General features: G+C 50.1%; 1 protein-coding gene across 1 annotated transcript; it reads right to left on the bottom strand.

Annotated features, from left to right (window-relative positions):
* Positions 1–4,498: 4,498 nt before the first annotated feature.
* LOC106733122 (butyrophilin subfamily 3 member A2-like) lies at positions 4,499–4,945 on the bottom strand. Its single transcript, XM_027767684.1, has 2 exons — positions 4,823–4,945; positions 4,499–4,729 (listed from the first exon to the last, which is right to left on the bottom strand). Exons 1-2 carry the CDS (start codon positions 4,943–4,945, stop codon positions 4,499–4,501), a joined length of 354 nt encoding a protein of 117 aa, XP_027623485.1.
* Between the last annotated feature and the right edge of the window lie 6,365 nt (positions 4,946–11,310).

Genomic DNA, 11,310 nt, shown 5'->3' with positions numbered 1-11,310 from the left:
AAGGAAGGAAGGAAGGAAGGAAGGAAGGAAGGAAGGAAGGAAGGAAGGAAGGAAGGAAGGAAGGAAGAAAAAGAAAGTGAACTTCTGTCCCTAAGAAAAGCAAAGACTGAGTCTGGAGAACTCCCAACACAGAGCTTTGCAGTCCTACAAGACGTTCCGGCTCCAGCTCCACACCTCCAGCTGTCCCTGGGGATCTCCTCAGTCATCTGCTCTGGGCCCAAGGAGTACTAGACCCAGAACCGGGGTCCTGTCACCTTGCTCCTCTCAGCACCAGCTGCTGCACTTGCCCGGTCCAGCCTTCCCCCTGCCTTACCGCTTGCCTTCAGCTCCTCCTCCTTTGCCTGCTGGGCCTCCTCCTTTTCCAACCACACCCTCTTCCATTCCCGCTTCCTCTGCAACCTTGCGGAACGTTCTCTCATCAGGAAACAGCCAGCCCCACAGAGCAGGAGCCCCAGCACAGTCAGGCTCACGACAAAAGCTGGTTTCCAGGGAGAGGCCTGAGGGAAGAAGGGCTCTGCAGCCCGAGGGTGGGGAGCAGGTCAGGGGCGCTCCAGGACGGCCCCGCACACTCAGGGCGGCCGGCCCTCCCCTGTCCTGCTGGAAACAGAGCCACGCTGACCTGGGATGAAGATGGCCGTGGTCCTCTCCTGGCCCAGGACCGGGTTGAGGATTTTGCACCCCACGCGGACCCCGTCCTCCTCGGGCCCTCGGATGTGCACCTGAGGGGCAGAGCCCACCTCTGCAGGAGAAAAGTTGTGGGGACCCTGGCATGCTACTTGGATCTAAGAATCCCAGTGGTGCCTCCATGGGGCACAGCCCAGGGGGAGCCTGTCACCGCTCCCTCTAGGGGTGGTGTGGGGAAGGTGGCCCTGGGGAGGGAACAGTACAGGCACACACAGGGACCTCAGGGGGAAGCACAGGGACCTCCCAGGCACACAGAGGTGAAGGGTTTTATTCTCCAGCCAATCATGTGGAAAGACCAAGGCCCAGAGGAAACAGGAGAAGGAATTTGGTCCCATCTGTGAACCTCCGCTCCTCTCACCCACACACTCTCCCAGCATCTGTTCCAGACTCATCTTTATAAATTATCTCCGACATTGTATCGATTGACATCCCTGTCTTTAGATCCCCCTTTTCTTATAACGGCATCCTTCTGGGTTATCTCTACGTGATCTTTCAAATAAGTTTTAAACTCAAAATTCTACAGTTGCATCTATAATTTTCCCAGTCTCTGATCAACTATTAAAATGCTCCCCCAGCCCAGGGGCTGGCAGGTAGCATGGTGCTTAAGGGCACCAGAATCCCACATGGCCAACTGTGGTTCAAGTCCTGGACCTAGCAGCTCTCGTTCTCTCTCTCTCTCTCTTTCTCTCTCGCTCCCCTCCCCCCACCAAAATAAAATGAGTAAACAAAGTATAATAAAATAATTCTATTTTAAAAGATGCCCCTTCTTCATCTTTCTTTATATCTACCCCACCCTCTGCCACATATATTCCTCTTGAAAATTAGTGAAGTTTCCCTCACCTTTTCTTAGAACATTTCTTTAGAAACTTACAATTATAACTGCTTCCTTCTCTCTTTAAAATATATATGTGAATGTGTGTGTGTGTGTATAAAATTTTGAAGCTACATAGGCTTATCACCAGCTTTGTGACTCATGAATGCCTTTCCCAAGGACCTGGGAGCCTTCTCTTTGAAATGTAAGTGGCAAAGGAGGTGGCACTCCCATCTCCCCATTCTCTGGGAGGGTAGGTGCCTAGTCCAGTAGGCATCTGACTTGAACTTGTAAAACCCCTTCTGTCATAAAGATGGGAAAAGCGAAGTTTGTTTTTCCTCAGGTAAAGCCAAATCACTCGCGTAGACGATCACTCCAGTTACCAGGTAAGTTTAGGCAAGCCATGTGAGACAGATGGTGCTTCACGTCCACTCATTTGAGGATTACGTAGTGTGTATCTTGAAAGCATGTCTGCAGGGCCAGCCCTTGCCCTAATGATTAAGGGAGCAGGGCCCCAAAGGACTGACAACATGGTTCAAGTCCCAGACCCAGTGGCTAGAAAATCACGCCAGGTGCCTGAGTGCTTGTGCCCCCAATCCAGAAAGTAAAGGAGCAAGGAATGGAGACGGGAGTACACTGTGACCTTCCCCATAGAAGGTGCTTTCTCTGTCTTAGTCCCTCTCTGTCTCTTTGTCTCTCTCTGGCAAGCATACATAGGTCCTTGGAAAAGTAAGAATGTATTTTTCTGTTTTTCTGTGCAAAAAATGCATCATGGCTTTTCTGACGACCCAGTATGAGGGGTTATAGGTGCTCGGCTGTAAAACATGAGATTTCTTCTGTCTTTGTGAGATCTCCTTCTCTTGTAACCCCTTAGCAGATGACTGTGATGTGTATCGCATTCTGGTTTAACATTTATTTAATAACGAAATGGTTATCATTCTCTACTCCCTTTGTGGAGGGGACTTCTGAAGTGTGAAAAGATTCTGTTTTTAATTGAATTCCCCCTCAAAGATGTACGAATCAGCCCAGCTGAGTTTAGCCAAGTCCCACCCAGATTAGCTGGACTCTCTTAATGCCTGAATTAAATACATTTCTGTTTCTGTATACCACCAAAATTTTATGCCATTTCTTACAGAGCAGTATTGTGGCAATAAGTAACTGATACATAATTAGCAATATTCCTGCCCTGACACAACAAACAGCCAAGGCAAAATCCTGAGAGGCTCTTCCATCCCCTTTTCTCCTCCAAACTCGCTGTGTCCTCACAACTAGTTACTCAGTTGAGTCTAATTTCTAAACTTCTTTGATGTTGAACCCTTCAGGTCCCGGACGCCCCACTACCACAGCCTGAGGTGAGCCAGGCACCCTCTCCCCATCTTAACTGCACTTCAAGCCTCTTTCTTTATTATTATTTTTTTCATTTGATTTAGAGAGAGATTTTGCTATAGGGCAAGTGCGCTTACCCAAGAGACAGAGAAACAGAAGTGAGAAATCGTCCCCAGAGGGGATGGCCCTGCCTCAATCCCTTCTCCTCCATTCTTCTCTCAGGATTTTGGGCACTACACATTCAGCATGCATTTCAATCCACCAAGGCAGGGACTCAAACGTCAGTGAGTCCAGCGATGTAACCATTGCGCCATCTGCTGGTCCCGCATGCGTCCTTCTTGTTTGCCCTGCAATCATCCTCCTCACCGCTACCACAGCACTCCCAGCCCTGCCCTGCCCACGTCTCCTCAGCTCTGCACCCAAACTCCCGACCACAACACACAGCAACTTTAGGGTCTGGCCACCACCTTCCTCTCCAGCCTTCTCTCTATCTCCTCCCAGAATCCACTGCCTGTGCCCCTGGGGACCCGCACACTCCAGCCCCAGGTCTGTCTGGCTCCCTGGGAAGAGCCACGACCATCCTGGGAAGAGCCACGACCATCACGCTGTCTCTGTGCCTTCTCACAGGAGATCCCTGGTGAGCCCTGTGCCAGCTGAGGTCTCCTCCCAGTGACCTTTCCTGACTGTCATAGGGGGTGTTCCTCAGTCCCTCCTCAGTGTACCCTGTGCCAGGAAGGCCTCGTTACTCCAGTGTCATCATCTCTCCGTGCCCTCCCCTCACTGCTCTCACCAACCACAGTGGTCCCCAATGTGTCCAGAACACACCAGCTGTGCTCCACCTTGGGGACGTCACACTGGGTGCTCCCTGTGAGGAGCTCTGGGCCCTCGGAGATGCTCTTGGCTAAATACCTGTGATACTTTCTTGGATCTTTGTTTAGATGGTCAATAAGGCCCTACGTAACTGATTTTAACTTACGCAACTTATTCTCTGTAACTTATTCTTTTGTCCTAAGCATTTATCACGGTCTTACATTATCTACACCCTGTTTATTGTGATTTTTCTACCGCTGCCTGTAGAACATAAATGCCACAGGGCAAGGATCTTTATTTGCTTCATCAAAGTATCACAAGTGCCAGAACAAGGGCTGGCCCATATGAGAGGATCTTCAAAACATTTATAGAAAATATGCTGTATGAATAGAACTATGTGGCCCTGTGGCCTACTTTTTAAGGGAACAAGATTCCACATGAAAGACCACAGTTCAATCCTAGCCCCCAGCAACTTGAAAAACACACCAGACCCATGTATAGGTATGCCCTAAATCCCACAGGATGAAGAAATGAAGACAAGATTGCAGCATGACCACTCCCATGGGCAGGAGCTTTCTCCCTTTCTTTCTCACTCTCTCTGTCTCTCTGTCTCTCTCTGGCAAGCAAACAAGCCCTCAAGCAATTAAAAAAAAAACTATACATGAATTTCAATTTTTTCTGCACCAAAACAAAATCATAATTTAATTCCATTTTCATGAGCTTTTCAAAATCTTTTCACATTAGTGGCTCTACATATTTGTGTAGAATAAGTGAATAAAAGAATGAGCCTCATTTTCCTCATCTAGAAATTAAAAATCTGATTTGAGGTTCCCTTCAAATCCAGTGCTCAAGACTCTAGCATACAGATCAGTCTGTACCTGCCACCTGCAGTTCCAAGTTGGCCTCCTTGTAGAAACCTCCCTTCCTGAAGAAGCAGGTGTACAGCCCGTTGTCAGAAACCCAGACCTTGTGGATGCGCACGGCAGCCTCCCCCTGGGCAAGGAAGTCCCTCACCAGTGAGGCCCGCTCTGCGTACTGGGCCAGCTGCTCCTCCTTCTGCTCCTGTTGATCCCGAAAGCTGAGCACCACTTCTGAGAACTCGGTGTGGAACCACCACTGTTCCATAGTCACTGCGCTCATGGGTAGGGACAGGGAGCAGGGCAGCGTGGCATCTCTACCCAGCACTACCACTTCTGAGAACTCGGTGCAGAACCACCGCAGATCCATAGTCACTGCACTCATGGGTGGGGACAGGGAGCAGGGCAGCGTGGCATCTCTACCCAGCACTACCACAACAGGGTCCCAAGGGCCCATCACCAGGCATGGACATGGGAGTGAGAAGCTGGTGAGACACAGGCCAAGGAAGCAACAGAGAAAACAAACCATCCCATGGGAAGGCCAGGCAGGCCGGGGGCAGATGCTGGGTGACATGACCCCACAAGACCTGATGGGGTCTTCCATGAAGGACTCTGTAACTGGGTGGTTCTCACATGGAGCTTTACCCACAGGACCTTGTAAAACACAGACTGCTGAGCCTCATCCCCAGAGATTCCACTTAGGTAGGTCTGAGGTGGGCCCAAGAATGTGCATTTCTAAGGGGTTCCCAAGAGAGGTGATACAGTTGACCCTGGTGGTTGTTTGAAAATCAAGGCTCTAACCTGCCCTTGCCTACAGGCAGCCTGAGACCTAACCAAAGGGCATACCCATGGCCTAGGTCAGGCACACCCTGATTGTTCAGCCACACCCAGAAATTCCATACTCCCACTTTTTTTTTTAGAGAGAGAAATATTTTTGCTATAGAGAGCACACGCTCACCACAGAGACAGAAAGTGAGAAATCACCCCCCAGGGGGATAGCCATGCTGCAATCACCTCTCCTCCAATCTCTCCTTGGGATTTTGGGCAAGCACACACATGTGCCCATTGTGAGCGTTAAGCCACCAGGTCTGGGATTAGAACTACAGTCAACTATGTGGGAATCCAGCGACATAACCATTACGCGATCTGCTGATCCCTCACACTCCCACTTATAAGTTTAAGTTTTTTATCCAAAATTTTCTCCAGTACAGAATAAATAGGTCATCAGAAATGTCATGACATTTTTTTTTCTGTTTTTCCTTGTAATAATGTGTCATGACTTTTCCGATGACCCAACATATGTGAACTTAGGCCTAGATCCAAAGCTGTTTCCATTAAAAACCTGTCTTCCCTGGAGCCATGGTGGTTAAAGCACTGGATCCCACATGGCCAACTCCAAAGTTTGAGTCTCGGACATGTGTGCATGTGTGCCCCAAACCTCGAGAGATAAACAGAAGAGATGGTGACATAACCATTTCCCCTGGAGGATGGGATCTTACTTTCCTTCTCTCTGTTTCTTTTATTAAATTAAAACAAAACAAAACAAAAACAAACAAAACAAAACAAAACACAAAAAAACTACCTGCCTTTCCTACCAATTCTCACAGGAATAGCAATCACCGTTTGTAAAAGAGATTTCACCACACCTACCACCTTCTCAGTCCTGGTGCATGGGCCATAACACGACTCTTCTGAGAGCTCTGGGCCTCCAGACAGCTCCCTGTCACCCTGTGCTCTGTGCACCCAGCCCGAGCAGCTGGAGGACAGCAGTACACGAGCCTCCCCTGCCACCCCCTGTCCTCTCCCGCCATCACGGCTGTGATTCTTTGATCTCATAAGAGCTCATCCATGTCCCTGCTCTGCTCAAAACCCTCCTGTGGCCCATAGACTAACAGGGTTACTCCCCAATACCGGCTCTAGCCCCAGCTCCTTCTCCCCTGCCTGTCTATTCCAGCCAGCATTTGTTTCCCTCTCTCTGCTGCTCTCCAACACCCCAGTCAGGTACAGCCAGGCACCCTGCCAGCTTCGCCCTGGCTGCTCCCCACTGCGGGAACCATCTTTCCCAGGAGGTCCTCACAGCTCACACCCCTCTCCTGCTAGTCCCTGTTCTACCCCTGTCTCACTCACCTCCTCTGTGACCATTGTGCATGCCCATCCCCTCCCGCACCCCTGGCTGCCCACCCCTGCCTGCCCCACCTCACTCCTCTCTACAGACACAGGCCGTCCTGGGGTGCTGCATTTACTACTCGCTGTCTCCTGCTGGAATGTAGGCTCCGTGAAGACGGGAGTCTGTGTAGTTCATAGAACAGTGCCTGACATGTCAGAACTCCATTGATATTGGGGAATAGAGTGAATGAGTGCATGCTTAGCAGGGAAACCAAACCTAGAGGAAAAGGTATTTCCAATTTTTTGATATTTGGCTTTTTAAATCATCAAAAAGCTTATCATTGAACAACTGTCAATATCCCCTACACTGACCTCACAGGTTAGTGACCCGTGTGAAGTTCTTAGTTACAGTGGGTCCTTGGTCGAGCACCATCCTCTTTCCAGAGCTGGGGGCTGACAGAGACCCAGCAGAGCACCCAGAGGCTCCCACCCCCCAGAGGGAGACACAGAGATGGATGGGGACACTCACGTATGGACCTCCCAGGGGGCAGCTGGACCAGGAGAAGCAGGGAGGTGAGAAGGCGGAACCAAGAACCACTGCAGCAGCCCTCCATGTGCTCAGAGCTGGGAAGAAACAGGATCGGGGCAGCCAGGGAGCGAGGGGAGGCCGGAGGCAGGTCAGCGAGCTCTGGACCTCTGCCACGTCAGCCCCTCGGGTGAGCAGAGCATTTCCTACTGCTGGTTGTGGTGGGGTGGGGGCCCCACTATACTGACACCCACAGAGAGCTGATCCAGCCTCCTCCTGGCCCTGTAGGGAAGACTCTGTGGTTTTAGGAAGTCATTAGGTTTGTCTGGGAGAAAACTGATCCTTTCCCTCCCACCCAGTTGCAACCACACCTCAGCTCCGTTCTGTCCAGAAAACCAGGTCCTTCTTTCTAAACATGCAGGGCCCAGTGGTGGACACCGCTCCTTACCTCTGCATCATTCACGCACCACAGGTGACATCCTCACCTGGGGATGGAGGACCCAGAAGCAAGTCCCTCCTCCTGAAAGACACGCCAGCTCTTGCTACCTTGCTGTCCTGTTGCCCGCTAACAGTGACACTCAGAGCCTCAGAGACAGACCGTGTCCTCAGGGAGATGGTGGTGCCATCACAGGTGCCCAGCTTTTTTGGTTGTTCTGTTCACCTAAATTTGAATCCCCCAGAGCTCCCTTCCTGTTAGAGGCCCTGCATGCACTAAGCACTAAGGGATTCCCCACTGAAGGGTGAAATCTTGCCCGCCTACCTTTCGATATACGATTTCTGCTGGAGAGGTAAAGATCTTTGGAAAAGATGGAATTGCAAAGAAGACAGTGTGACTCCTGGTCAGAGAAAAGGCCCCCAAACAATGGACTGGAGGAGGAAAGAGAGAGCCAGGGTCCTGCTAGGACAGACTCTGGGGCTCCCTGTGGGGCTCCGTCCAGGCTCGGCTGTCCTCAGGGTGACCATGTCGGGCAACTTTCTTGACCTTTTCTGTCTCTGTTCCTTCATCTACAAAATAGGGATAGTAACAGCATCTCCTTGCCAAGCTGTTACAAGGGTGTATGGATTTATATTGGTAGTCACTACATAGAACTAGAATAAGGGGTACCAGTGTATGGCATAATGGTTATGTCACTGGACTCCCACGTAGTCGACGAGATTCGAGTCCTGGACCCGGCACCTTAAAACTCGTGCCAGGCATATGTGCATGCATGTCAAAAATCCCCAGAGGAGAATGTAAGAGAAGGGATTGCGGCATGGCCATCCCCTTGGAGGGGGCGATTTCTCACTTTCTGTCTCTCTGGCAAGCACACATGACCTACAGCAAAAAATCTCAAAAAAAGAAAAAAAAAAGAACTGGAACAAGACATGATCCTATGGATGCTTCAGAAATATCACTGAAACAAATAAATAAATAGCCCTCACTAAGATTGCACTACATTTTCTTAGACCAAGACCTTTAGCCAGTCCCCCTCCCTCTGCCTCAGGCCCAGCCACATTCTCAGCCTCCTACAGCCTCACAGCTTCATTTGCTCCTCCTGGCCCACACCTGCCTTCCAGCCCTCTTACCTCTGTGGCAGGTTGGAAGGTCTTATTCCTGGCTCCTGTTCATTCCCAGCTCTGAAAGGCTCTGGAGTGTCTCTAAGCTCAGCAGTTGGAGAAAGTTCAGAGCCACAGGCACCCCAGCAGACCCCAAATCCACCCTCAGAGTTTGCACCTGCTGTCAGCTACCCTCAGAGCCCAGCGCCTGCTTCCGGAACCAAGGCTGGGGGCCCAGGATGCCTCATCTCTGAGAGGCCGGTGGTTCCCAGGAGGGCAGAGAAGCAGAGCCTGGAGGGTAGTGTCTGCAGAGCCCCCGGCCCTGGGCCTCACTGATCCTCCCAGGGAGAAGAGTCAGCCCCTCTGGCTCCTTCCTGCATCTAAAGTGAAAACTTGCAGAGCAGAGCCTGGGCAGAGCCTGCCCTGCCCTCTGGACATCGCACCCTGTTATCAGGAAGGAAACCACAGAACAGAGGAGCAGAGGGGGGCCCACGGGTTATCATGGAACACCTGCCCAGCCAGCCCTCTTATAGCTGGAACCCTCACCTGCCCACTGCCACCACCTCTCCCTGCCTGATCGGGACACTTCTAGAGTCACTGGGGGATTTCATGAGAAGACAGAGGGAGGAAAGTGAAATGTTATTAAATCCTGCTCAGTGTCAGGAACGGGGCTGTACACATTATCCTTACGCTACTGTTCTTCATTCTGGGGACTGTAACAGAGGTGAGGATGGGAGCCTGCCATCGAGGGGCTTCAGTCCTGTGACTTCCTAGATGAAGGAGGGGCTAGAGTTTCAAGAAGATATCTACAACCCCAGGCCCAGCTCCTAGCTCCAGACAAATTAAAATGAGAAAGGAGCTGGGAAGGGACCTTGGACTCCGATGCCTGGGAATGATAAGCCCAGAAAGCTTATCTCACCCTGAACCCCAGCCCTCTGCCTTCCCTGCTGGGAGGGGGAAGGAGTGACAAAGCACAGGTCAGATTTCCTTCAGGAACACCAGCAGGACCCTGGGGAAGCTGCCTGGACAGTGGACACTGCAGGGCCGTCTCCATGGTCTGGTGGCTTAGAAGGCTGGACCCCACATGCCCAATTCCAAGGATGGAGTCTCAGACCTGGCCACTTGAAAAACACACCAGGCGTATGGGCATGTGTGCCCAAAATCTAAATGGAGGACAGACAGAGGAGGAGAGATGGCTGCGGTGGCCATGCCCCATAGGGTGTGCTCCTCCTCTCCCTCTCTGGAGACCACACGTGCCCTCTGTCAACATTAAAAACAAAAACACACATAAAAAGCACCATTAGCACTAAATCAAAACTGACTTTTCTTGCTCAAAATATATATTATCCTAGGACGAATGGCCTTAATAGTTAAGTTTCCTTTTTAACGGCTATACAATGTCTCTAATCTTTTGTTCCGAGTGCTTTCAAAATCATTTCAGATAAATGCCAAGGCCATAAAACAAATGTTAATGTAAAAGGTAGTAAATGGATTGGAGGTGCTCCCAAGTGGAGTGGTGGTTAAAGGTGTTGGACTCCCACATGGCTGACCATGGTTTGAATCCTGGACCTGGCAGCTTGGTTTCCCTTTCTCTCTCTCTCTCTCTCTCTCTCTCTCTCTCTGGTCAAATTAAAATAAACAAATGATGTAAAAATAAAGTTAAGTAAATAATTTTTTGGAAAAATAAATATTAAATAAATAAATGCATTGGAATTTTTAAAATGTAACAGTTGATGGAAAGTATCCAACCCCTTTCCTTAAAGGTACCATCTCAAAAACCTCATTTGTCTTGACACTGTTAAGGTAAGGCGTTATCTTCTATTACAGGAAAAAGTTTGAAGAGCTGCTTTCTGACTATTTTCTGGAAAGAAATGAGAAAGAATCAAGCACACACACACACACACACGAAGAGGTGGGTTTTATTTCTATGCTAACATCCTCCCCTCCCTTCTGTGACAGGCATGAACTGGGGTGGGCTAAGCCCTGCCCTGGCAGCCTGAGCAGAGCCTGTGACCTGGCAGTCCACCCCTCCTCCCAGCCTGCCATCTTCCCCGCTGGTGCAGAGCCCCTCCCAGGTGAGGCTGTCCTCTCTGTAACTGAAATACCAACCAGGATGGGGGTGGTAGTGAATTCCTCATGCCACTCACCCTTTCCAAGGAGGCAGGGCCTGCCCAGCCCCACACAGAGCCCTCCTGGCCTGGACACCTGCTTGCCGCCATCTGAATGGGCAGTCCACCCTGCCCCAAACCTGAGATGCATGGGCTGTGAGGACACGTCTCTCTCACCCAGTCCCTAAGATCTATACAGGCGAAGGAGCAAAGCCAGAGGGAAAAAGACCTTTTCCCAGAAAATTTAATTTATTAAAGTTTATTAGACTAACAAAGAAATAAAAATAAATTTAAAATTGGGCCCACTGGTGGCATGGTGGTTAAGGCAGCTGGATCCCACATGGTCAGCTCTGCAGTTAGAGCCACAGACTATGTAGCTTACAGAAATTAATTAATTAAAAGGAATGAAGGCAGACAGAAAGACAGCAAAAGATTGTGAAGAGCTAAAAGGAAGACAAGAAGACAAAAAGGAGAAAAAAAAAAAGAAGAAGGAGGAAGCAGGAGGGTCCTCTTGACAAATCTGGGGATGAGACACCCAGATGCACT

Source organism: Tupaia chinensis, unplaced genomic scaffold, assembly GCF_000334495.1.
Source record: "Tupaia chinensis unplaced genomic scaffold, TupChi_1.0 Scaffold144425_1, whole genome shotgun sequence".
NCBI lineage: Eukaryota > Metazoa > Chordata > Mammalia > Scandentia > Tupaiidae > Tupaia > Tupaia belangeri.
The sequence above is the reverse complement of the archived record's forward strand: the minus strand, read 5'-3'. Positions and strand labels throughout refer to the sequence as shown.

What these genes read in the sequence shown, in the direction of transcription:
- LOC106733122 (XM_027767684.1), bottom strand. Translation starts at nt 4,945, where the DNA reads ATGGGCCCTTGGGACCCTGTTGTGGTAGTGCTGGGTAGAGATGCCACG. An exon ending in TCTGCACCGAGTTCTCAGAA is followed by an intron (nt 4,730 to 4,822) that starts GTGGTAGTGCTG and finishes TTCCACACCGAG; the next exon opens with TTCTCAGAAGTGGTGCTCAG.